The 25,717-nt window shown below is 37.3% G+C and overlaps 5 protein-coding genes and 1 pseudogene across 6 annotated transcripts; 3 read left to right on the top strand and 3 right to left on the bottom strand.

Annotated features, from left to right (window-relative positions):
* Nucleotides 1-4,059: 4,059 nt before the first annotated feature.
* LOC106448859 (disease resistance protein Roq1-like) lies at nucleotides 4,060-6,562 on the bottom strand. The gene is made up of 2 exons (XM_013890687.3): nucleotides 5,516-6,562; nucleotides 4,060-5,050 (listed from the first exon to the last, which is right to left on the bottom strand). Exons 1-2 carry the CDS (start codon nucleotides 5,986-5,988, stop codon nucleotides 4,363-4,365), a joined length of 1,161 nt encoding a protein of 386 aa, XP_013746141.1. The 5' UTR covers nucleotides 5,989-6,562; the 3' UTR covers nucleotides 4,060-4,362.
* Nucleotides 6,563-7,902: 1,340 nt separating this feature from the next.
* On the top strand, nucleotides 7,903-9,912 carry LOC106450182 (50S ribosomal protein HLL, mitochondrial-like). Its single transcript, XM_022702714.2, has 3 exons — nucleotides 7,903-8,776; nucleotides 9,132-9,220; nucleotides 9,322-9,912. The coding sequence occupies exons 1-3, from the start codon at nucleotides 8,617-8,619 to the stop codon at nucleotides 9,793-9,795; spliced, it is 723 nt and encodes a 240-aa protein (XP_022558435.2). The 5' UTR covers nucleotides 7,903-8,616; the 3' UTR covers nucleotides 9,796-9,912.
* Nucleotides 9,913-10,709: 797 nt separating this feature from the next.
* Nucleotides 10,710-12,796, bottom strand: LOC106447263 (protein phosphatase 2C 7-like). Its single transcript, NM_001316061.1, is given in 4 exon segments — nucleotides 10,710-11,044; nucleotides 11,124-11,229; nucleotides 11,304-11,657; nucleotides 12,053-12,796. Coding segments are annotated over 4 exon segments (1,539 nt in total).
* Nucleotides 12,797-13,572: 776 nt separating this feature from the next.
* On the top strand, nucleotides 13,573-17,079 carry LOC106450181 (U-box domain-containing protein 35-like). The gene is made up of 10 exons (XM_013891833.3): nucleotides 13,573-14,082; nucleotides 14,153-14,244; nucleotides 14,334-14,455; nucleotides 14,532-14,747; nucleotides 14,823-15,015; nucleotides 15,088-15,144; nucleotides 15,238-15,315; nucleotides 15,408-16,179; nucleotides 16,253-16,713; nucleotides 16,789-17,079. Exons 1-10 carry the CDS (start codon nucleotides 13,926-13,928, stop codon nucleotides 16,798-16,800), a joined length of 2,160 nt encoding a protein of 719 aa, XP_013747287.1. The 5' UTR covers nucleotides 13,573-13,925; the 3' UTR covers nucleotides 16,801-17,079.
* Nucleotides 17,080-17,470: 391 nt separating this feature from the next.
* LOC106450180 lies at nucleotides 17,471-18,400 on the bottom strand (annotated as a pseudogene).
* A 29-nt stretch (nucleotides 18,401-18,429) lies between these two features.
* LOC106447262 (telomere repeat-binding factor 4) lies at nucleotides 18,430-20,906 on the top strand. Of its 2 annotated transcripts, none has more exons than XM_013889155.3 (6): nucleotides 18,430-18,783; nucleotides 19,531-19,766; nucleotides 19,837-19,921; nucleotides 20,034-20,114; nucleotides 20,260-20,545; nucleotides 20,652-20,906. In XM_013889155.3, exons 1-6 carry the CDS (start codon nucleotides 18,634-18,636, stop codon nucleotides 20,681-20,683), a joined length of 870 nt encoding a protein of 289 aa, XP_013744609.1. In that variant the 5' UTR covers nucleotides 18,430-18,633; the 3' UTR covers nucleotides 20,684-20,906. The 2 variants fall into 2 exon arrangements, with proteins under 2 accessions (XP_013744609.1, XP_013744608.1); XM_013889154.3 differs by having other exon boundaries at nucleotides 18,433-18,783; nucleotides 20,034-20,135.
* The last annotated feature ends 4,811 nt before the right edge of the window (nucleotides 20,907-25,717 follow it).

Raw genomic sequence — 25,717 nt, 5'->3', positions numbered from 1 at the left:
TGGCGTACCTCTTGAGCCTTAACCTTTTTACTTCCGTTTGATCTCAATTTTTCTAATGTTTGTAGTTTCCTTAATCCAGCCTAGATTCCTAATGTTTGTAGTTTCCCTAATCCAACCGGAACTGTAAGCCCTATAACGTTAACGTAATGACACAAGTGACTACAATAATTTGACATTCCTATTCAGAAGTAATAAGCAACTAGCTTAGAGACCCACACAATTGCGCACGATGAATGTTATATATATAACTAATTTTTATATATTATTGTTTATTTGTATTTATTTACGTATTATGTATATAATTAAATTAGCGTAAAGACATAAATCAAAACAATACATCTTGTTTATTTACAATATTTTTTTGGTAAATAAATCAAAATAATCGTTTTATTTATTTTATATGGTATATAACTAAATTTTAATGACATGGACATAGATATATAGTATATTTTAATATAAATATTTATTATTGAGAATTCATACTCATATGATAAACAAAAAAAATTCTAATGTGCGATTTTTTGAATGCAAATTTAAAGTTTAAATATTAGGGTTCAAATACTTTTTCAATACAAATTTAGAAATTATCATATTTATGTATTTTCTATGTTATATAGTTTAATTTTAAACTATATTAATATATAATATGAATGTCTACTAAATGAGACTTCATATTCATACGATTTATGATCATTTGTATCTTGTTATTACCAAAAAAGTTAAACTATTGATCACAAAATTTTAGTGCGAGACATTTAATATTTTTAGTAATTTGTAGTCATTTTAAAAATTCAAAATATAATATATAAGAAAACAATAATTTTTTTTATTATATGATTAATGTGGTTATTTAATATCTTTTAATTATATAAAATTAAACAAAAAGAGCTAAGATACAAAAATTATTATCAAATATTTATTATTCATAATCATTGATTGTCATATATACGTTAATCATATTAATCAATTCTGTAGCTTTTTTATTTAAGGAAAGTGCGAAAATATTCTTTTGTATACTATTTATCAATTTAATAGTTAGTTTAATAAAATGTATGATATAAGTTATGATGGACCAACCTATTTTTCTAAGAATTCTGAATTTCATTCTCATGGTGACACGTGGCTACAAAAAAATGTTGTAATGTTTCTCAATTAATATATAAGGGACTGTAGTGGTGTCAAAATGAGTTATAGTTCATAAGCTAACTCAGCTCAGCTTGATTTTTCATGAGCATGATCTTTGTTTTTTAAGTTCATTTAATAAATGAGCTTAATGATCGAGCTTAAATTAGATCACGAGTTATATAAACGATCTTTAATGATCATTAGCTAACTCATGAACTTAGTCGTTTTTATACTTAATATATATATATATATATATATATATAGACTTCTATTTTTCTTATGTAAGAAAAGATAGTTTCTATATTAATCATATTTATTTTCTAAAATCAAAATGTAAAACCAAAGAGTTATAAATATATACAAAAATGTAAAAGAATATTTATATCAATACTCATATAATATATCTTTAGAATTAAAATCATAAAAAAATATTTCTAAGATTTTCATGCCGAATATATATATACTAGGTGATTTTCCCGTGCTCATGCACATATATATATATATATATTATAATAAATATATTATAATAATTTATTAATATTTTAGTTTTACTTATTCTGTTATTTATTTTATAATCAATATGAATGGTTTTAAATAACATTATGTTATTTTAATTAGACGTATAATTTTGGATATATATAATATCCCGACTGTTTGGTTATTATTTAGATATATTAGATAACATTTACTTTTCCGATTCAACTATAATATTTTTATTGTACAGCTTAAAATTTTGATTAATTTTGTTATTTTGATGTAGTTTGATTCTTGTCTTAGATTTGTAAACATATTTTAGTAAGATTATGTGTAATTCAATATATGTTGTTTTGAGAATCAAATAGTAAAAGTAAAATAAAGTATTGACGATTCAAAGTTACAGAAATTAATATAACAATGATAGTCCTTTGAAACCTTATGCATATTTATACGTTATACAAAATACTTAATTGTAATAGTTGGTTAATATATATTTATAATATTATTTGAAAATTTCATATTTATTTGTAATATGTTTAGACATTCTATAATTTATATGTATAAAAATATTACTATAAATTTAAATATATTATTTTAATTTAATGTTTGAATTTGTATAAAAAATTGAATTGGTCTAGTTACTCTTCTTGTGGGTATATTGTGTTACATATATTCCGTCAAATTAAAGTATAACTATTTCTATTCATTGTATTAGTTTGGTTGTTCATCTTAGATGTATAAATATATTTTATTTTTTTGGTAATTTAGTATATGTAAATTTGGAAAAAGAAAATTATAAAAATAAAATGATGATAGATAGAAAGTTACATAAAAACATAACCGATAAATTTTAAAAGGGAAGATTATTTCTTTAATTTGATATCAAAATTATTTTTCTAAACTTTCCTTTTTATGAAATCACATTATATATATAAAAGTATATTCTTCTTAAATTTTATTAATATTTTATTTATCATATATGTTGATTTGAAAAATATAAAAGGGAACTTAAATAAAAAAGAAAGATGAAATTAAATTTTATTCATTAAATATATCTTAATTTATGTTATTAAATTATTTTGTAATAATTTGAGAAATATATTGATTTAAATAAAATGCTTAATATTTTTATAATATATATTATCTTTTTTAAGATTATCTTTTAAAAAGGAAGATTATTTCTTTACTTTAAAATCAAGATTATTTTGTGAACTTATCTTAATATGAATTACTCTATATATATAAAAGATATATATATTCATGATTCGAATAGATGAAGATTTTGAACATGAATCATCTCAAAACTCTTATGGGGAATATATTTCTGGATTAATTTTAAACTATATTATGTTTTGGACTAGTTTTAAATTATATTATGAAAATTATTTTATTTTTAAATTTATTTTTATAGTTATTTTTATAATTTTATTTTTTATATTTGATCGCGAGTTAGCTTATTTAACTCATATTCTAAATGATCTAAGTTCGAGTTTACATATTAAAGCTCATATAATAAATGAGATGAGCTGAGCTAACTCATGAAATATCCGAACTCACTGTGAGCTGAGTCGAGCGAAACGAGTTAGCTCATTTTGACACCCCTCAAGGGATTGTCATGTCCTCAAATCTTTATGAATCTCTTACCAAAAAAAAAAAACAAATCTTGACGAATCTCATATTTCTGAACCCCCTTAGGGAACTGAAAGCTACATAGAAACAGAGAAATGAAAACGTTTACAAGCGCTTGCTTTGTGTGGAAACTGAGTAAACAATAGAGATTGTGAAATATATTACAGGAGCTAGAATTCAGAACACTTTCAAAATATCTCCTCGTTTGAGCTCGTTATGTTAAAGGAAAGAGAAGATAAGAGACCGTAGCTCCACCTGGATCTGCTACCTCAAGGTGCATGGAACAAACCATTATATGGTCAGAAATTTTGAAACAAGATTGTCGAAGTACAAAAGCATAATAATGTACTTTAGTAATTTATAATGCAACTTGTTTCATTAGATCTTTCGCATTTCTGTGTTTAATTATCTGAAAATTGGTTAAGTAGTAGTAGCTTCTCTGTTGATTGATAATGTACACAAACGTTTGTATTTTTTTATTTAAAAACAAGAAAAGCACACAAAACAAATTTCTTTATTGATAAAATACTTGTACATTAAGGAAGAGTCCCAAACAGAGCAAAAAAATAGTCTCTAGGGGCATGTTTAATGGGCTGGGTTATTAGGGTAGGGTTCTTAGCAGAATATAAGAACCCGTCTCTTAACTTTTAACTAAAAAAACTAAGAACCGGTTCTTAAATAGTTAAAAGTTAAGAGACGTGTTCTTATATTCTGGTAAGAATCTCACCCTAAGAACCCCATTAAACATGCTCTAAGGTAGCGACGACCACAAAGTGAAGTACACAAACACTCAATTCCTTTGGACTACAAGTTTTTACTCTGTGGTCCTTTTTACATAATATGCTGGGCTATCTTATGATGTATTCACAAAAGTACTAAGACAAACACAGAGTATTACAGTGAGGCATGAAGGGAGAGAGAGTGCCCAATGATTCCTTATTCCAAGACAGAGAAGCTCAAAGACTAAAACAACTGAGCTTTCTGTGGCTTTGCTATTGGATCAACCGTAAATATCTACTTCTTTGTACACTAGCAACTATACACAAGTAACAAGCAACTCCTAATTCTAATAGGGGTATAATATGCAAAGAGCTCACATCTATTAAGTGACTCTAAGACAAACCTAACCATTCAAGAATCATAAACAGAGTTACCAGAAGATTCAGTCACCGATAAGGTTGAAAACATCTCAGAATCAACATAAAGGTCTCTCTCTCTAAAAGCGGACTGACGAAAGAGTTGACGAACTTCAAAGCATCTCAAGCACTCAACTTCATACACAACCTTTATCCCAAACCCAACAAGAAGCTGTTTATCATGTGTAGTTATGAGAACTATACTACCAGGACCAAAGCAGTTAAAGTCTTCTGCAAGAGCATCTAACTGTTCCAGTTTATCCACATTGTTAGCCACAAGTAGAACTTTCTGGCTCGAGAGCCTCGTTCTGATCAACCCAGAGGTCTTCATCGTCGTGTACCCTCCTTGGATCCTTATCAGAAACTCGTCTCTAAGATTTGACATTTGACAATCCTGTGGAATACCTTTAACGTTTTCTAGGAAGCATTTGCTTTGGAACTTCTTGTGGATTTTCTTGTAGACGAATCTAGCTAGAGCTGATCTTACACTGCTTCCTCTCGCCCATATTCCAATCAGTCTCACACCTTCATTAGAATTCAAACCTAACAATGGATACAGCTCTTTCATGTGTGCATCGATCCCAAGCTGGTTGTTGATACCGTCACTTGGTGGTGTTGCAGAGAGTAACAACATGTTGGATATTCTCTTAATAATCTCATCGACTAGCTTTGAGTCGTCTTCCCTGAAACAGAAAAAAAAACAAAAATTAGATGGTTAAATATATTAATTATTTTTAATCTAATATCTAAAATAGTCAAAAATTATTTATCTAAAATACCTGAAAATATCCGAAAATCTAAAATTAAATATCTGAAAATACCTAAAAATATTGAAAATACCTGAAATACATACGGGTCCTCTACCCAAATATCGAATGAATCACTTTTCATGTTTATTTTAGATATTTGATAAGATCTTATCCAAATTACATGTTGCATATCATTTTTATTTTTAGATTTTGAAAACTAATAGTATATTTTAAGTTTTGAATATTTTATATAATTTAAATAGATATTGGAACCTCAACCAAAACCAAACTGAAATTTATAAATTCTAGAATATGACTTAATTAAATCTATCTAGCTAGAAACCTGGAACCCGAATAGATTCGGTTCGACTTGTGAAAGATAGCATGATATGAAAGTACCAATCACGAGAACACTGGCCAGAGATACTAGCCAAGTTGGTCAAAGCTTGCCTCCATGACACAACAGTCTCATGATTCTCCCTCCCTTCATGTTTTGTAAACTGTTCAGCCACTTTTTCTATCTGTCTCCTTACATGAGAAGGCTCAACGTTGTAGAAGATGGGCATGACCGTGAGCGAACCTTGTTTCTCGACGTCCATGATCTTGACTAGCTCATGGAGACACCAGGGAGAGGCAGGATATTTCTTGGAGACAACCACGACGGCGATCTTGGAACCCTCGATGGCCAGAAGGAGATCTGAAGAGATACGACGGCCACTCTTGAGTTCAACGTCGTCTTTGAAAGTTCGAATACTCATTCGAATGAGTTCTTTGTAGAGAAAGCTGATGAAGATTCTGCGAGTGTCTTTGCCTCTGAAACTCAGAAAGACATCGAACTTTTGTGGAGTAGTAGAAGAAGACGGTGAAAACATTGGATTCGAGCACAAGTAAACATTGATCTTTTACTTTAAAACTTTGGAAGATGATGAATACTTTTTAGGTAAGTTAGATGATATATATAACTTGAGGCTCGCATTTTTTAATTACAAAGAACAAAAATACTGAGATATTTCCAAGAAAATGCTGAGAATTTGCCAAGAAAATGTTTTAAAAAGTCATGAAACAGAACGGGTCCAAAGATGAAAATCTCCATATACATCAACCAATATTTGAGTTACCGGTCCACGTGTTTTGCTTGATGTATGTTACATATGTTATGCAAATTCTAAGTTTATGAAATCATTATATATATACCTAACCATTTGAAAATTTTATAACTATGTATGTATATTATAAAGCTGTGTCGAATTATTAACGTTTGTGATACAAACGTGCAATCGTAAGTAAGAGACAGAGGCGCGGAATAAACGGTAGGGTGACGGTTGATGCCTCATCAAACAGAAAAACTGTCTGTGGTCGGTGCATAACTGATAAAGTTTTTTTATTACGACTTATGAATTAAGGTCAGTAACGTAGAGGATTTAACAACAATCGAACTGACTTTTTCTTGAATATGATATCTAACAGAATATTAATTTCGATATTGCAGATAGTTTGATAGAAAAATGTTGACGTTAAAGACTGAGAAATAAAATAAAAGGTTATATCTGTTTTTGATAAATGAAAGCAGATGAAAACATAAAATATTAATGATACACTCACTGACTCACACCTCCACAGGAGTTTCTTGCAACCTCGGATACAGAAATATAACCATTGATCGGTTATCACCAAAAGCAAAATGGCAAGAACCACAGCCAATACAAACAGGAAAAAGCGCACAAACATGACTTTAGACGTCGCAAGAAGATGTTGGGGACGGATAATCAATAGGAATGTTGGTATCGACTCAATCTAACAGGATTAGCCCGCTAAACATGTATCAAAATCTTTAGTTCTATCATTTACTTTTGAAATATGGCTAAAAAGAGTTAACTTTAAATTTTAGAAAATTTGTGCTCTCTACCCACCAAATCTAAGAAAATTAACTCCATACCCTATTTCCCCTCCCCCCCCCCCCCCCCCCCCCCCAATCATAAACATTTCCCTCCCTTCTAAAGGTATTCCACTTCTTTTAGGGTATTCACCTAATTTCTCCAATTTTATAGGCCTTCAATTTAGCCCTATAAAACAGGGTTTAAATTATACAATATTTAAATGTATATTGAAATTTTTAATTTGTTCGAGTATGAGAAAATTGAGTTTTCCGTCAAAATCTCAAAAACCGTAAATTTTTTTTTTTTGTCAAATATGAATATCGAGTTTTTTTGTCAAAACCGTAAAATTGAGTTATCTCGTCAAAACCGGAAATTTGAGTTTTCCATCAAACTCAACCTCTAAATTGCAATGCTGAAGTTAAAACTTTATTGATATGAATTAAAATTTCACTAGTCATTACAACTGATAATTCACAAATAACAGCTACAAAGTTGCAATGGTAGTTATATTAAAAAAAAAATTCCAGAAAGGCACATGCAAAGAAACCATACATACATGCAATGCAGGCTTAATTAGGGGACATTGCATGTATGTATGGTTTCTTTGCATGTGCCTTTCTGGAATTTTTTTTTTAATATAACTACCATTGAAAGTTTGCAGCTGTTATTAGTGAATTATCAGTTGTAATGACTAGTGAAATTTTAATAGATAAAACTCTAATTTTTAAAGAAAAATTACATGTATTTTTAAATCCAATTTTTTATATGAAAGTATTTTTATTTTTATCACAGGTTTATTTTAGAACATACTTCTGCTATTTTAAAAAAGCAAATATCAATTAGATTTTTTTTTTAAAATATTAGTTTGGAGATTTATTTATTTTTGCTGCAGACCGCCGGTCCTGTGTACAGGCTCTGTTTTTAAAGCACAGTACTGATCTCCCAGTCCGAAAGTGTCCGAGAGATCGATCAGTTAGAGACTACTTCTGTCTGAAACCTCAGTCTGTCTTGTTGTGGGTCCATATGCGCAAAGTTCCAATGAACATGTTTTCTCGAACTGTTCTATAAACCAGATGAAAGTAGATATCAAGAATACAAAATATTATTCACTTGCCTCTGAAGAACGCTATGTGTGCCGTACTTGTCGTCCGAGTACAGAGAACTTATTTTGAAAAGTTGCTGAATGCTAAGCACCTACAGAGAAACCAGAAGTTTCGTTAGACTTACATAAGATGAAGAAACAGATTCAATAGAAAAACTGAAACTAACCGGAAAAAGATCGGTAGTTAGCTCTTGTAAGGTTTTCTTACGCCTCTGATGTATAACCAAGAAGACAACAGCTTAGATTACTTGTTTTAGTGAATATGGGATTAATTTTTTGTCAAAAAAAAAAAAAAGAATATGTGATTAATAGAAACAATTTCCTTAAAAATGTTGCTTTTGAAGAGGAAATAAAAAATGAAAATAATATAAACTTGCAGCATCCAAACCTGCGCGGGAAAAGCCCACATGATTTTTAGACAAGCCCAATAACCACTCCGAGACGTTCACTTTTGACGCTGTAATTGTTTTTTTTTTTTTCACTTTACTAAACCCTTTTCTACCATTACACAAAGCCTAAGTATGATCATTAAGACGAGAACCCTAATATTTCGGAGCTCCTTTAAAGTAGCTAAGCACAATTGTTTGTTCAACACTCAAAACCATTTAGATCTAAACCTTTCTAGTTTGATGAGTTCCTCCACTGGAATGGCGACAGCTTTAGTTTCCAGACTCACCAAAGGTAAACACGTTTTCATCTCTTTCGCTTTCTCATATAGCGACTCGCTAATTAAATTTTGGTTTTAATAGTATGATTTTCTTCGTAAAGTTAACTTCTTCCAAGAAAAAACAAAACCTACACTATACATCTTTTAAGTTTGGTCGGTAAAATATATTTTTAGAAACGATCTTTGAGAAGATGTGTTGTTTGTTGGTTTAATTAATAAATTCGATCTTGAGAACTTATCATGAAAATAATAATACTAGAAATGTAGACCAAAACAGTAAAACTTTTGTCCATGCTCATTTAACCTTTTTGCTGAGAATCTTTGTGTGGCTCATGTTGTCTTGATATGATTGGTCAACATCATGAGCAGGACGTTCATTGCTTGGAGGTCTTACCAATGCTTTCTCTGGTTTGATGAGTTCCTCCACTGGAATGATGAGTGGAAGCACCCTGTCTCAGGTTAATATCCTATGACCTTGGTGAAACTTTTTTTTTTACATAATCAGAGAAAACATGTGAACTGTGTGTCCCTTGATAATGATTTCCAATTTTGGCAGCAGCAACAAAGGACGTTCATTCAAATGGGAACGAGACTCAAAGTGGTGGATAACTCGGGTGCAAAGGAGGTGGTGTGCATTCAATCTCTAAGGGGAAAGAAAGGAGCAAGACTTGGCGATATCATCATTTGTTCAGTGAAACAGGGATTACCAGAAAAAAAGAGAGGGAAATTTGATGCCGTACCGATAGGTAAAAAGTTCAACTGGAAAGATCACATAGATTCAGGTAAAGTGCGCAAAGGGAATGTCGTCTACGGTGTGGTTGTTCGTGCTAAGATGCAGAAAGGTCGTGTTGATGGAAGCCAAGTGTGTTTTGATGACAACGCCATCGTTATTTTGGGAATTAAGGAACCCACGAAAGAGTATTCGGGTGGTTTCTACCAACCGATTGGTACCCGTGTGTTTGGTCCTGTCCCGCACGAGCTGCGTCTCAGAAAACAGCTCAAGATCCTTGCTTTGGCTCAGGACCTTGTTTGAGGACTATACACCACTCTTGCACCAGCTCCTATTATTATTATTCTCTCTTTATATTATGCTACTTTATTCCATTCAGCATTTAGATTTCAGTTTGATTAATTAAAAGGTAATTTAATATTCTTTTAGTCCCCATCTCTAACAACATGTTTATCCCTAAGAAACCCCATTAAATTTTTGTTTGTCTAAAAAAAAAAATTAAAAAGCAAACCAATTGCGGGCCGCCACGAATCAGTGGAGTCCGCGAACAGTGTAAGAAACTCACTAAAATCAGTTCTTAATTAGTAGTTTTTGTAACCGATCCTTAAAGGTATTGTGGGGATCCACGCAATAAGAACATCACTAAAGACCCCGGATAAACATGCTTTAAGGTCTTTCATGCAATTAGTTATTACTTTCTGCTCCCTAGTGAAAAAACATTGTGAAAATGGAGAGACTTGTAATTGTTGCATGAACCACCGTCTCTTAACCTGCATTGTTTATGTTTTAAAAAAAAATCTGTTTATAGCATCATCCCTTGTTACAACAATAGCAAAGACAATAATTTCTCTAATACAGTAAGTATATACATAGAAGAAGACAAATTACATAAAAGTATTAAGATTACTGTGAGATAAATTCCAGTTACATTTTCCTTAAGCCACATCTCCAACATCACACAACATATCCATCTACATTTTATAAGACAACAAAAAAAAAGAAGACATTTCTTCTATTCTTCTTATACATAACAACCATACACATTCAAGTCCATGAGAAAAAGGAATGGACTTTAGCTATCATCAGTTCATCACCATCATCAAGGCTTAATTCTTCTTCCCTTCGACATTTTCACTTCTTATTTTTATGTAAAACTTATGGAAATTAAAAAATAATAAAAATTATATAGTATTGTAAGAGCTGGAGTGTACACTGTTTCAAGATCTGGTCTTGAACTTTCTCTGAGCTTTCAGGTCGACCACTATGATAGAGATATTGTCTTTGCTTCCCTTCTGAATAGCGAGTTTGGAGAGATAATCAGATGCGGCTTGGCAAGCTTGGTCTTCCCCTACACCTCTCTCAGCTAAAGGCAATGCTCCATTCTTCTTGTGCCACCATAAGATCCGTTTCCTTGCAAACTCGCAAGCATCTTGGTTACTTATCACGTCCCAAAGTCCATCACTGGCTAAGATAAGACACTCGTCTTCTCTTGCTCGTGGCATAAACGTTACTTCAGGATCTGGTATCACATACGGCTCCAGATATTCATCTCCTGGAAAAGATACAGAACATACCTCTTGAGGAAATGTAATGATTTTTGCAGAGAGTAATTGCAGTTTTTTTTGACATACCGATGGATCTTGACATGGCGAGAACGCCGGAAACACGTGCACCTTGCCATTGTATAACTTTTCCTCCAGCTCTCTCTATTCTTGCATACTCATCCTCTCTATCTGGCTGCAAAAAGAGGATAAGAAATAAAGAAACATTCTCAAATCTTGTACTATTGAAGGATAAGGAGTATTGTTTACTTTGTGATCAACTGATAAAGGCATGGAGTCTTTGCCACGGAGCAGGACCGCTCTTGAATCACCACAGTTTGAGACTATTATATGTGATGAGCAGACCAGAGCAACCACAGCAGTTGATCCCACGGTTTCAGGGGAAACAGCCTCGAGAACCATCTCATCAGAAGAAGAACCAACAACAGGTCTGCTGATTTTCCCTTTAACTTCATTATCAACTTTCAGATAGCAATCGACAAAGACTTTCTCCCACTGGACCTGCCTACCCTCGCCAGTGTTCCTCTCGCACAACTCTTGTTTAATCCGTTCGATTTCTTCAGCCAAAGCAAAATGGATTCTATCTTGACAATAGTCAGCAACCTGCAAAGAATCCCATTTCCACCAAAGCCATCATATATTACATAACAACCTGCAAAGAATCCAATTTCGAGTAAAACCCATATCACAAATACACACAACCTATGGCAAACTGGCAAGAAAACATAACTTCAACGTCTGTCCCAGGTTCCTAGTAGTCACCCACTCTATTGCTAAACTCCAGTGTTCTAAAAATCGGTTTAGACAGCGCCTCAGCACCCGCCTACATGGTAAACTGAGCCTAAGCTAAACGATTTTTCTAGACTGATTACTTAAAAAAATGGTCTAGTCATTTAGAAAATTGGTCTAGGCGCCTGCCTAATCAATAGTCTCCTATAAAGCGTCTAATTACCGCCTATCGAACATTGATAAAACCAATATAACGCCTTAAAGCATACCTGAGAGCCTCCATGGCCATCATATACACCAAAGAAGTGACTAGTGAGGTGTGTGAGACTTGGACTCATCCCTTCATGATCCCCCATAAGCATTTTAATGGGTATTTTCAGACAATGAGGCAAAGCAGTGACAGCATCTTCCATTTCAGATCTTCCACCGCAGATTGAAACAGTGCCCCAAAGAGGTATACATTCAAGTTCATATACACTCCTGCTTCCTCTTGCAACGTTATGATGAGTTTCTTCAGGCAACCTAATGACTACCTCTGAAGCTGCTACCTCCATACTCACATCGTGATTCAGACTCGTTATAAGGACTTCAGCTGTGGGAACCTGATCTATGGTTGTCTCGTTTATGATAATCGCAGTAGCAAGAACCCTCCCGTTATCTGTATCTGGCAAAGTTACTTCAGACCTAGCGTTCACAACTATTAAACCCTCGCTTATAATAGTCGCATCATCAGATACTAGTACCTCGTCTTCTTCTGATTCTTGGACAGCTACGCCAATATCAGAAGACAAGGATCTAGCTTCAGTTAGTGTTTTGTCTTCTGAAACATCTTCTTCCATCATATGTTCAACCTCTCCATTACTGTAACTTTGATCTTTCTGATGGGACAACATGTCAACTGCATCAGCAACGTTCTTCATCTCGGTGATATCTAAAGTCGACGAGATTCCTGAGTCACACATGGTGTTGGCCAAGCTCAAAGTCAGTGCAACTGCTGGTGAAATCTCGTCCATGAGCTAGCTACTCTTATGCTACTTCCACCACACCTTAACGGCTACACAAACTTCATATTCTTCTACTCCTCCTTCTCTAAGTCATGGTCTGATGGTCTTTAGTGATAATACTACATCCAACTCAGCTCACACTAGCTTGGCCAAAGAGCAGCGAATCAAGAAGAAGTGCGTACCTTTGGTGAACAGATCTGACGGATCTACGCGATGGATGGATCCTCTGTATCTGATGGGATTTTGATCACTCCTAAGATCCTCTATAGCTCTTGACCTCACCAAACCAAGAAAGACCAGACACACACAGACCCTTAATTAGAAACCAAACCCCCCAAAAGATCAGCCTTTTTTTTGCCAAAAGAGAGGACACAAAGCTCAAAACTTTAGGAACTTTATCCAAAAACAGAAACAGAGGATCAGGTGAAACTGAAGAGCAAGGACAATAACAGAGAGGGTTTCATGAATCACACCTAAAAAGTTGAAACCTTTAGCTCTTTTATCTTTCCAAAACGAAACATGGGTTCTCCTGGATCTAATGGTCTCTTACTACTACCCCCACAATAAAAAGAAGATAAAACAGAATAAAAAGAAAAGAAAAAATGAATAATTAGGAATCCCAAATTCTTTATGTGACAACGACCTTGATCTTAACACGTTTGATCCAAATCAATTATTTAATTAATTAAAGCTTTCTTCTATATTCAATAATGGCTAGACAGATGACCTTCTCTTTAGTTTTCTATGCATTATTAAGATAAACATCATTAACTTAATCTTTACAGAACACCACAAGACTTGTCTACCAAATATACTACAATTCTACAAGATGGAATTTTCCAAAAATATGAGTCAACTAAAATTAAAAAAAAAAGTCCTCTCTTTTTTTCTTTTTGCTTCTCTGTTCATTTTTACTGTTCAAAGCTGTTAAGAAATTACTATAATTAGTAAACTACAAACACCATTAAAAGCTTTGAATTTTCTCAACAAACAGAACAGTTCAAATCAGTTTCTTTTATTTCTTCCCTTTTCGTTCGGGTCTCCTTGTTTCTTCCTCCTGAGACTTAAAAGTCTTTATATGTTTGCTTGAGAAACAAGTTTCAGACATTTCTTTCTCTCAAGGTGGAAAAAGAATAGGATGGCTGCAAGAAGAGTTAAAGGAAAAGACAGCAATGCGGTTACCGCCATAGCCATTGACAAAGACAAGAACAGCCAACACGCTTTGAAGTGGGCTGTTGAGAATATTGTTGTCAATTCTCCAAACTGTATCCTTCTCCATGTTCAAACCAAACTGAGTAATGGCATCATCATCATCCTCATCATTGTCTATACCATTATCATCATCTAATGAAAAACTTTAAACAGGAATTGGTGCAGAAGAGAACACAGAAGCAGACAACGAAGAAGAAGCGCATCAGTTCTTCCTTCCCTTCAGAGGCTTCTGCGCTAGAAAAGGAGTTAGAGATCCTATCAAATCCACTCTTTCTCCTTCACATTTATACAAACAAAGTCTGAGCTCGCTCATACATGTGTTTTTTTTATATAGATTATGGCAAAGGAGGTTCTGCTTCACGATATTGACATAGCAAGTGCAATTGTTGACTACATCAACAACAACTCCATTGCAAATATAGTCCTTGGAGCCACTGCAAGAAACTCCTTCCTCAAGTATCTATCTTAACTCTCGTTTATAACCTGCCTTTAACTTCTTCAAAAAACTCACTGTGATGGTGTCTTAAATCAGGAAGTTTAAGACCGTAGATGTGCCAGGGACTCTGCTTAAAACAACTCCAGATACATGTGCTGTCTTTGTTGTGTCTAAAGGCAAGCTATTGACAAGCAAATCAGCGAGTAGGCCTCAGACACCTCAACACTCTCCCCAGCCTCCAAAACCACACCCACACTCTGCCATATCCGATCCTGGCCCGGCAAGCTCCATCACTTTCAGTGATTCCGGAAGGTAAATCAATCATTAATCAAACATAAAAAGTTGTCATCCGGTTCTGTCTGGTTAATGTTTTTGCCATTCTTGAAGGTCATCTCCTGCATTAAACGGAGGTTTCTCTCCACCTACAGCTCATTTCACGCCATCTATAATTAGGAGTTCTCCCTCAAGGTTTAGCAATGAACTCTCTCCCAGCGGTCACAGTGGTGAGTCAAATGCGAGTTTCTACAGCATCCTAGGTAGATCAACCTATGGAGGAAGCTCTCACTCTTCCACATCCATGGTAAGTATAACATTCTCACAACGTTTCAAATCCACACCTGGCGTGTTTGACATTTTCTTTGGAAATCTGTAGTCCGAGTTAGCCGATGGAGAGGAACGCTTTTCTGGGAGCAGTTATATCACTGAACAGGTAAATAAACGTTTCAGAAAAAGTTAGATTTGGTATGAATGTCAAGTTCATGGTACTGAGATGTTTCCGTTCTGTGTGCATAAATATACTCAGAATCATAATCTTGAAGCAGAGGTGAGAAGATTGAGACTCGAATTGCAACAGTATAATGTTTCCATGGGCAGAGAAAGTGTAAGATTACTTACTTCCATGTGCACAACTGACAAAGTTTCCTTCCAGAGATGTGTGACTAATTATCAGACACTGAATGAATATGCGTGTAGGCCCCTCATCTTCAAGGACCAAGCGCTGCCGCCGAATCTGTAAAGTTGGAGGAAGCAAAGGTAGCAAGGGATATGCTTAGGGCAATGTCTGAGATGGATAAGCATAAAACACAGAGTCAGATCCAAGCTACTGAAATGGCGCGCCGTCTTGCGGAAATGGAGAAGCAGAAGAGAAGACTCGTGGAGATGCAGGCCAGGTTCAAGGAACAGGACATGGCCAGCAACGTATCTTACAGAAGATATAGCATCAGAGATGTCGAAGGTGCAACCGACGGTTTTTCGGATGCTCAAAAGATTGGGGAAGGAGGGTATGGACCTGTGTATAAAGCCGTTCTCGAAAACACTTCCGTTGCTATCAAAATCTTGAAGTCAGACGTCTCACAAGGCCTGAAGCAGTTCCAACAAGAGGTTGAGGTTCTGAGTTGCATGAGGCACCCTAACATGGTGATCCTCCTCGGTGCTTGCCCCGAGTATGGTTGCCTCGTGTACGAGTATATGGAAAACGGAACGCTAGAAGATCGTCTCTTCTGCAAAGACAACACTCCACCACTGTCTTGGAGAGAACGGTTTCGAATCGCTGCTGAGATTGCCACAGGGCTTCTTTTCCTTCACCAGGCCAAACCTGAGCCACTAGTGCACAGAGATCTGAAGCCAGCAAACATACTGCTAGACAGACATTTGAATAGCAAAATCAGTGACGTTGGCTTGGCTCGGTTGGTGCCTCCCGCTGTTGCTGATAGCTTCACCAATTACCACATGACAGCTGCAGCCGGTAAATAACTTTCAGTTTACCATTTAAAACCAATCTTTCCATCTTCTAACAATGGACAACTTGGCTGAAACAGGTACGTTTTGTTACATTGACCCCGAGTACCAGCAAACGGGAATGCTTGGAGTGAAGTCTGACTTGTACTCGTTCGGTGTGGTGCTTCTGCAAATCCTCACAGCTATGCCAGCGATGGGATTAAGCCATAGAGTGGAGAAAGCACTTGAGAGAAAGAGACTCATAGAAGTTTTGGATCCCAAAGTATCAGACTGGCCTGAAGAAGAGACTCAGGTGCTAGCTCAATTGGCTTTGCAGTGCTGTGAGCTGCGGAAAAGGGACAGACCTGATCTTGCTACCGTTCTGTTGCCTGCACTGAGCAAGCTAAGGGAGATTGCAACAGAGGATCATGACGACGACAGAATATTCTCTGTGCCACGTGCTCACAATTCGGTTCATGACGTAGATGACTCCGATAGAATATTCTCTGTGCCGCGTGCTCACAACTCGGTTCCCCGTTCCCCAATATCTTCTTCCTCTCAGGTTGGTTTCTTAGAACCTGTAATTACTTTGATTCATGAGTCTTTATTTTAATCATTTTATTTGCTATGTAAACAGTGGATGCATTGAGAAATTCCTCTTGATCCCATACCTACAAGAAGAATGGAAACAAGACAAACGAGAAGGAAGATTTTGTTGGTCTTTAAATAATTTGTGCTCAACCCAAAAGTTCATTGTTCATCTCCCATAGTGTCGGAGTTCCCATCTTGTATATGAAACATTTTATTTTTTTTGGTCTCATGAAAAGAAACACTTTCATAAAAATCTACTCAAAACCAGAACATAGAGAATGAACAAAGGCTTATGGAGCTACACCATTAATATTAGCTGATAAAGGGACTTTGTGAACTCGAGACAGTTACAATACGCAAAAAAGCAAAATACTTTTAATATTGGGAAACAAAGCACAAGTTCACAACAGATCCACATTATATCAAAGAACACATGTTGTGAAAGTCGTTACCTGGAAAAGCTTGAAGAGAATGTCCGGCGAGTACAACTAGGATTCGGATAATGTCTCTTGTGTGATACATACACGTTCAACAAAGAAGTCCCAGCTAGAAAAGCCAAGAAGAGCTTTTAAAAAAACTCAGAAATGCTAGTAGAGATTATTAAATTGCCAACTATAAACACAAATAAGCCCTCCAACATTGGTGAATAACACATGAACACTATAGAGTGTTAAAAGATGAAACTAACGCCAAACGAGTATGAGATCATACGCAAGAAGTCATGTATATTAGAAGATACCAAACGGTAAAACTTATCATTAAATATAACTAAAAAGGTTCACAGGCCATTTAGGTATGCTACATGAAATCCAGAATACTACTCTAGAAACCGACAAAGCTACGATCTTTATGATCCCCAAACGCCTGTCTGCTCCTAAAGACCACTCCTTCTTCTTCAAATGTGAGCATACCGCTTCAAAACTTGCTTCCCCGCCACAACCCCACCAGCCACCATTCCTCCAAGAGCACCAGCCACAGCCGCAGACCTCACCCCTCGCGCCGCCCTAAACACCGCCCCAGTTCCCAAACCCGCCACCACGCTAGTCCACACATCATCCCTATCCGTATACGCCACGACGCCACTCTCAATCCCCGCGTAGATCAGCCCAGCCGCCCCGATCCTGCAACCCAACGAGCGACCCGTGTGACCAGACGAGTTCAGAATCCTGTTGATCTTCAGCTTAGTCGTGTCTCCGTACTCGAAGCTCTTGACACCGGAGATAACTCCAGCTGCAGCTCCGGCTACGGACCCGCCGAGGTAACAGGTTCCTGCGTAGAAAGTGAGATTCTCTCCCCCAAGATCGACGCTTTTTGAGGGACTCTTCCGTGAAGAGGTACTCGGGGGAAGTGGGGAGCTTGTAAAGGTGCTGGGCTTTGATGGGGAGCTCGTAGCTCTGGTAAGGATGGTAAAGGCGCGTGCTTTCGTCATCGGAGCTATGATTTGTCGCCATTGTTAGGGAGTGGAGAGAAAGCTTGTGAATTTTTAAGGGGTTTAAGAAGTTTTAGCTAATTAGAGTTTGACCCCTGATGTTTTATTTAATAACATTTACACCCCCAAAAATCTTTCCGGTTTTTAATTATTTCCATATCCGACCCCTTAGTTTTAAAAACTGTATACGATTCGAATCTTAATTTGGGAAACTCACCATATTAACCCACTTCATATATTGAGATAGATCTTCAGAGATATAAAAACAATATTTTTTATTTTTTATTTTTAATTTGGAAATAATCTTTGGGGGAGAAGCTTTGGGGAGCAAGGACGGCGGGGGAAGAGTCGCCGATTCTTTGTTTCCGGTAAACGAAATCGATTAAGTGTTTGTAGTGGATAACACAAAGCGAGAAGCTGGTGACGGAGGGAAGAGGGAAGAAAAGAAGAAGAGGAGGAGAGATGGGAAAAGAGAAGAGCAAATGGACGGAGGATGAGGAGGATGCGTTGCTCGCCGGCGTCAGGAAGCATGGACCCGGAAAGTGGAAGAACATCCTCCGCGATCCTGAGTTCGCTGGTGTCCTCTCTCTCCGCTCCAACATCGACCTCAAGGTATTTTGATTTACTTTCTTCTTCTTCTTCGAGCTCATGGCACACAGCTGGTATGAAAATTTTGTAATTTGGTATGATTTTGTAATCCGAGTTGCAAAAAGTTTGAAACTTTAGAAAACTTTAGGGACGTCGACTGTTTATGCATCAATAGTCATGGACTTTTGCTGATAAGTATTAGTTCTTGGATGAAAGATGAAAACTTGAATAGTTTTTGAATTTGGGTTTCTAGAGGGTTTAAGTCTCTCTCTCTCTCTCTCTCTCTCTCTCTCTCTCTCTGGTGAGTCAGTCAAAGTGTCTGCTCTGTTTCTTCTCTACCATTTAGTGAGCCTAGTTTTATATTTTGTTGCCTATGTGCTTGCTCCTTCCTGCTGATTAATCTTTTTGTTGTTTCCTGCGCTGTCTTGAGAGAAGGAATGTCTTGAACTGACCCCAGACCGAGCTGGGTGATTCCTTCTATTGAACACTATCAAGTGCAAGTAATGATTTAATCTTAACTCTAGCTATGATTTTCAACCACCAGCAAGTTGTGTTTTAAAGCCAAGTTTTGCCTTCTGCTTCTTGTTTTGGGAGAACCATTTATACTCAATCGTTGCCTCGTACGTCATAGGTTTTGTTGATATCTTATTGTGTTGTGTGAACATTGAGAGAGTGAAATTTTCTGATTTTGAAGATTACCAGTGTCTACATTATATGGGAACCTATGACCAAGAATCTTAAACATCCCCATTGTTTCATGTTTTTTCTTAGGATAAATGGCGTAATCTAAGTGTTCCCGCTGACATCCAAGGCTCAAAGGATAAGGTACGGACACCAAAAATCAAAGCTGCCGCTTTTCAGCTGGCTGCCGTTGCAGCTGCCGCTACCACTCCATCTCCTAGTTCGGTCTCTTCTCCAGTTGCTCCTCCCCTTCCTCGTAGTGGATCTTCTGATTTGAGCATCGGTGATAGTTGTAACATGTTGATTGATGCAAAGAATGCTCCCAGGTTTGTTTTTTCTTCTTCTCTGAGCCAGCACTTAAGAACAAATTTCTGATGAGCCGTTATGTAATGGAAGGTATGATGGGATGATATTCGAAGCTCTTTCAGCATTGAAGGATGCTAATGGATCTGATGTCACTACAATTTTCAACTTCATCGAGGTTAGACATAAATTTTCAACTCTATTCTTCCATATCTCTTCTAACAATAAAGGATTTGTCAGCTAACCGGTAATGATCAAATTCATGATAATGGCCTGGTTTTGTGTAATAGCAAAAAATGTATGAAGTGCCAGAAAAAAGGGTCCTGGGTTCAAGGTTGAGGAGGCTTGCTGCTCAGGGCAAACTTGAAAAGGTTAGCCAGTTAAAATCAGGAGTAAGTCTTGAAAAGCTTTGCGTGAATAACAAGAAGGCAAAAACTTTACCTCGCGTTCGATTTTTGGTTGGTTTCCTGATGCCCTGCTTTGTGTGTTATGTTTTGGTTCTTCTTCAAACAACAGACGCAGAACTTGTATAGGATGAATAATAATAGCTTCTTGACAATGAGAACGCCAGTTCCAGCAGCGAGACCAAAAGAGGCGAATGCGAAACCCCGGAACAGCCAAGGACTCACGGTTTCGCAGGAGAAGATTGCTCTTGCTTCAGGAACCGCAGCTTTTAAGCTCTACGAGTTAGACGGCAAATTAGAAGTGTTGGGTGGAGCTGTAGATGATAGAGCAAGGATGACAGAACTTGCAGAACGAGCTGAGATTATGCTACTACTAGCGGAAGAGCTGCACGAAAGATGTAAATGACTCCCTCTCTCTCTTTTCTAAAAACCTAGATGTTCTTCCATCTCGAAAAGGCTTGGTGTGTGATAGTTTTAAGATTTGTTTTTTTTTTTTTTTTGCAGGTTGTCGGGGAGAGATTGTGGAACTGAACTGAGGTTGTGGGAACAAAGAGAAGCAAGCACAGAGTGAGTATATAAAGACTAATAGTAATTAGGCTATTAGCTTGCATTACTTTTCTTAATGGACTACCAACATTAACAAAACAATATTTAACTTTTCTTTCATTTACCATAAAAAAAAATGGTAGTTGGGAGTAATTAGCCAAGAACAGAAATGTGTATGATGTGGTCTGGAAATGACAGTATAACTTTGAAGCTCTTATCTTTTTCTTTTTTTTTTTTTTTTTTTTTTGTGTTGTCATGTTTTAACCTTTTAATCAAAACTACAATATTTTTTTTTTATCTTTATTGTGAAACATATAAGAGCCTTTAAACTTACGAGTAACCGAGAACCATAGTTGGCGAAAAACATGCTAGTTTTCTTTTTAAGTCAACTGATGGTATTAAAAAGTGGACAACGTTTGAGATACAACTTATTAAACAGGAAAAGGCAACATAACCAGTTCCAAACAACTGAAACTGCATAAAACCTGCACCAAAAACCAACCAATTACTCCTATACAACCAAAATGGATCCCAACTACCCAAGCTAACCAGAGGCTAAGGATTTCTCAAAATCAAAGAACTCTCCTAACCACAAAGGAGCACCACAAGCGACATAAGATTGTCCAAACACGGGATGAGTAGCACTTTCAGAAATGGAAAGAGAACTTCATTTTGGCATGAAAGGTGGTCCTCTCTTGGATGCTTGAAAGATATACTGAGTGTTGGGAGTCACATTGACATGGGGATTTCAGTAAACGCAACAGTAGAGGATAGCTGGAAGCATAACAGAAGAAGCCACCGAGTTCTGATCTTGAACAGAGTAGAAGAGGAAATTGAGAGACATAAAGCTAGCAGGACGCAAGAAGAGGATGTGTCATTGTGGTTGAATGGAAGGGGTCAATACAAAAGAGTTTTCTCGTAGGGAGAGACTTGGCAAATCACTAGAGAAAGGCATCAACTATGTCACTGGCATAATGAAGTGTGGTTTAAATATGCTACCCCGAGATACTCTTTCATCTTGTGGATGGCGATGAAGGGGAGGCTTACTACTGGTGATCGCAATAGACATTGGAATGGTGGGTTTGACGTGTCGTGTGTTCTCTGTAATGATCTGATGGAAACAAAGGAGCATCTCAGCTCAGATTTGGGAGGCATTGATGAAAGGTATATTGCTAAACAAATTTACAGTCAGCTGGGTAGGGATTATGAGAATCATGAGAGACACTTCGATGGAGAAAATGAAGTTGTTCATTATCAAGTATGTGTTTCAAGCCTCGGTTTATATGGTATGGAGAGAAAGAAACAGAAGAAGACATGGAGAAGATGCCTCTCCAATAGCATTGCTGATAAAACTGATAGATAAGAACATGAGAAACAAACTCACTCTTGTGTAAAGGAACGGAGACAAGAAGATTGGTAAAGGAATGGCCTATTGGTTTGAAACTAGATAGGAAATGATAAGAAGTTTGGTGTTATTACATAATTTTGAAGTTGTAATAGGTGATGTAGATAGAAAAAAGATGGTCTAAGAACACATATGATGTAAAAAGTTCTTTTCTTTTGAATTTAAATTTAACATTTTAATTCAAAAAAAAAAAAAAGAGTAGCACTTTCAGCAATGAAGAAGGCTCCACTGTTAGCTGCTTGTACCTCAAAGACAAATTTCCACTCCTTAATTCTATCTAACCTGGCCAGCAAAACAAACGACTGATGATAGAATACTGGCTATCTTCTTGGATTGTTCAACATATCCACCACAGATGAATCAGACATAGCGAAAATAACATGGGACTATGATGAGAAGACATGCTTTCAAAAGCCCATAACAGAACCTCAAACTTAGCCTGATCCACATTCTCCAACTGAGTAAAAAGTCTTGTACTATGAAGTAGGACCATACCCCTTTCATCTCTTAATACCCATGACGCACCAACCATTTTTTCATTCTTTAGCCAGCAAAATCCAATATTACATTTCTTCCAACCAGAACACGGAGGAGACCAACTGTACCTTTGATCAAACTCGACTTTCTTAAGTTGATTCTCTTCGAATCTTGTACTCTCTATCACACGCTTGAGCACAACACCAATTATCTGAATCTTCGAAGCTCCTTTCAACTACATCTCTAGCATTAGGAACAACCCCTTCAAATAAAAATCGGTTTCTATCCTTTCCAAATATTCCAAACCAACCACGGTATTGCTCTTCGAATCTTGTACTCTCTACCTCCATGCTTTATCATCAAAAACAGGTAATTCAAATTCGCATAAATGGAATCGGAATCAAACCCCAGTATCGGCAAAGGAATATTAGATAAAGCCCACACTTGCCTCGCATTCTCACAAGTAAACAGAAAGTGATTTATTGTCTCCTTATGAACACCACAGAGCTGACAGAACTCTTCAGGTTTCATTCCTCTATTTGTAAACCCCTCATCAACTGGTAAAGCTGAACTTAAAGCCTTCCAAAGGAAGTTTTTAATTTTTGGTTCAGAAGAAAGCTTCCAAGCCTGCTGTTTTAAAGGGATTTAAAGACGGAAGACGACGAAGCGACTTGTCTCAGGAGAAGAGCATAGAGAAGCTGCTCCCAGGCACGGGACACGAGGAGCTGACTTATGGCTTCAGGCGCATCTCCCAAGGAAAGTGACGAGTCCTCCCCCTTTCCGGAATTAGAAGGTCTGTAGTCTTTTTCCCCCAACACGCCACGGTGAAAACCCTACTTCTTTTCCTAAAATGACACCCTCGACGATCTCATTTTTTCAAGTTTCAAATCTTGAGTGAATCTTGGCTTCCAAAGAGCTTGGTGTAGTTTTAGAAACCCTCTTCTACTCCGTTTTGTCTACGGGATACCACAAGGACTACCTTCTACGTCTCAAGAAGCTCTCTGAACCTAATCCACCAGGAATCGTGTCTCAAACCACTAAGAGCAGCTACTAGGAGTCGACCTCTACTCCTCCAGTAGAATCTCACCTTCGCGGTTTGCTTACTCGGGTGGTTTTTCTTGTCTCGCAATCTAGAGACTTAGTTACAAATCTGGTTTCTTCGGTGACACTCTTATACGATTCGGAGATGGCAAGGCATTTCACTGAAGCAGAAAAAGGCAAAGGGGCTCTACGCGAGTCAGATCAACCAACCATCAAAAGGATAAAAGCCCCGTGCCTAGACACATCTGCTCTCATCAGGGATAACTCTCGTACCCTGATTGGTCGACTGACAAACCCTCAAGTACAGCGGATCTGGGCTCTTATTCCTTCACTCCCACGACAATGGAACATCCAAGGGAGAGCTTTGGGTTTTGACCTAGGAAACAACTGTTTTCAGTTCAGGTTCGACAGAGAAGAAGACCTAAAAAGAGTCCTAGATAACAGGCCATACCATTTCGACTATTGGATGGTTATCTTGCAACGATGGGAGCCCATTATCTCAGCCTCTTTCCCATCCCAGATCCCCTTCTGGATCAAAATCCGAGGCCTTCCCCTGCACTACTGGCAAGATCGCATGCTAAGCGACATTGGGGAAGAACTAGGAACCCTGGAGAACCACGAGCTTACAAAGACAACGGCAAGGGTTAGAGTCCTGGTTGATGGCTTGAAACCTTTGGTAAAAGAAACAATTATTGAATTTGACTCGGGAGAAGAAGCTCACATCACCTTGGAGTACGAACGTCTTGAGAATCATTGCTCCATATGCCAACGTCTTTCCCACAAAAGCGCTCACTGCCCCTCGAGAAGAGATGCTGAAATGCAAAATCAACAGAAAGGGTCGTCATATCAAGATATTGTCAAGAATCAAAGAATTAATACCGAGGGGACAAAGTCCTACAGAGAAAGATTTTCCTCAACAGAGAGTAAGGAGAAGGCGTATCTACCTTCGGTAACTCAACCTTTCCAAGCACGGGTAGATCGCCATGGAAAACCATTTGGAGAGAGAGTAAGCACGAAGCAAACACGAGCACCACCCCCGGATACCTCCCTCCATATGGAACACAAGTCTTCAGAAAGGGCTAGAGAACATGGAACTTCGGTAAATGGTCCGCTTCATATCTCCCCACAACACGTGAAGTCCAGGGAAGCAAGACCACAAAGAAAGGTTAACAACCGTCTCTCCCTACCACAGAAGGAAATGATGCAATGGAGAGAAAAGTACCCTAAAGAAACACATGAGGAGGAAGTAAACTCCCCTGCTATACAACAGATAACTCCACTGCGAGCCCCACTAGCTATCGAGGAAGTGCAAGATCAACTCCATACCCCCATAAACCAACCCCCTACAAGGGAAGCAATCATGGATGATCTGCAAGAGGTAACACGTCAGTACGTTAACTGCCCCGACCCTATCGAATCGGCTGCGAGAAGACAAAGAGTCTTACATGGGGATGCACACGGACAGATGGAGGAGACTGCCGACCGTATCTTAACAGCGGCGGTGGCAAGATACCAAGCAATGTTCCCAACTCCACCTCCTCAGGAAAGGGCAATAGATATTTCAACCCCCCAGCTCCTAGCTGACTCTGCACCCATGAGTACAGAAGGAACTAATACAACAGATCAGCCCAAGGAAGCTCAGGAGGAGAGATTTCTTACAGAAGAGGGAACTACCTTAAGGAGAACTAATAGAAGGAGGTTCAAACCGGCCAGACTAAGGTCAACAGTGTCCAGCCCGCTAGCCCTGCAAGGAGCAAGTTCAAAGAAGAGAAACCTTGCTAGGGCGCAGAGATCTCCTAACCGTCGTTCACCGGTCAGCGTCACAGCTATCGAAAATCCACAACAAGAGGCAAGTCAGAGGAATGTTGCAGGTCCTTCTAATCTAGCCAATCATCCTAACATCAGACTTATCCCGGCCATCTCAAAGAAAAAGAAGGATTTTCACGTACCTCAACACCCGGCTCCTTAGTCGTGGCGAGCTGGAATTGTTGTGGATTGGGGAATCCCATAACAATCCAGCGTTTAAAGGAGATTCGCAAGGTGAATGCTCCTGATATTATCTTCCTGTCAGAAACAAAAAACCCCGATGGTGTGGTCATGA

Source organism: Brassica napus, chromosome C5, assembly GCF_020379485.1.
Source record: "Brassica napus cultivar Da-Ae chromosome C5, Da-Ae, whole genome shotgun sequence".
In the NCBI taxonomy this organism is placed as follows: Eukaryota; Viridiplantae; Streptophyta; class Magnoliopsida; order Brassicales; family Brassicaceae; genus Brassica; species Brassica napus.
This window is presented reverse-complemented; position numbering and strand designations above follow the sequence as displayed.

What these genes read in the sequence shown, in the direction of transcription:
- LOC106448859 (XM_013890687.3), bottom strand. Translation starts at nt 5,988, where the DNA reads ATGTTTTCACCGTCTTCTTCTACTACTCCACAAAAGTTCGATGTCTTT. An exon ending in GGCCAGTGTTCTCGTGATTG is followed by an intron (nt 5,051 to 5,515) that starts GTACTTTCATAT and finishes TTTCTGTTTCAG; the next exon opens with GGAAGACGACTCAAAGCTAG.
- LOC106450181 (XM_013891833.3), top strand. Translation starts at nt 13,926, where the DNA reads ATGGCTGCAAGAAGAGTTAAAGGAAAAGACAGCAATGCGGTTACCGCC. An exon ending in CTCACTCTTCCACATCCATG is followed by an intron (nt 15,016 to 15,087) that starts GTAAGTATAACA and finishes GGAAATCTGTAG; the next exon opens with TCCGAGTTAGCCGATGGAGA. An exon ending in TTTCCATGGGCAGAGAAAGT is followed by an intron (nt 15,316 to 15,407) that starts GTAAGATTACTT and finishes ATATGCGTGTAG; the next exon opens with GCCCCTCATCTTCAAGGACC.
- LOC106447262 (XM_013889154.3), top strand. Translation starts at nt 18,634, where the DNA reads ATGGGAAAAGAGAAGAGCAAATGGACGGAGGATGAGGAGGATGCGTTG. An exon ending in GCTCCAACATCGACCTCAAG is followed by an intron (nt 18,784 to 19,530) that starts GTATTTTGATTT and finishes GTTTTTTCTTAG; the next exon opens with GATAAATGGCGTAATCTAAG. An exon ending in CAATTTTCAACTTCATCGAG is followed by an intron (nt 19,922 to 20,033) that starts GTTAGACATAAA and finishes TTTGTGTAATAG; the next exon opens with CAAAAAATGTATGAAGTGCC.
- LOC106450182 (XM_022702714.2), top strand. Translation starts at nt 8,617, where the DNA reads ATGATCATTAAGACGAGAACCCTAATATTTCGGAGCTCCTTTAAAGTA. An exon ending in AGTTTCCAGACTCACCAAAG is followed by an intron (nt 8,777 to 9,131) that starts GTAAACACGTTT and finishes CATCATGAGCAG; the next exon opens with GACGTTCATTGCTTGGAGGT. An exon ending in GTGGAAGCACCCTGTCTCAG is followed by an intron (nt 9,221 to 9,321) that starts GTTAATATCCTA and finishes TTTTGGCAGCAG; the next exon opens with CAACAAAGGACGTTCATTCA.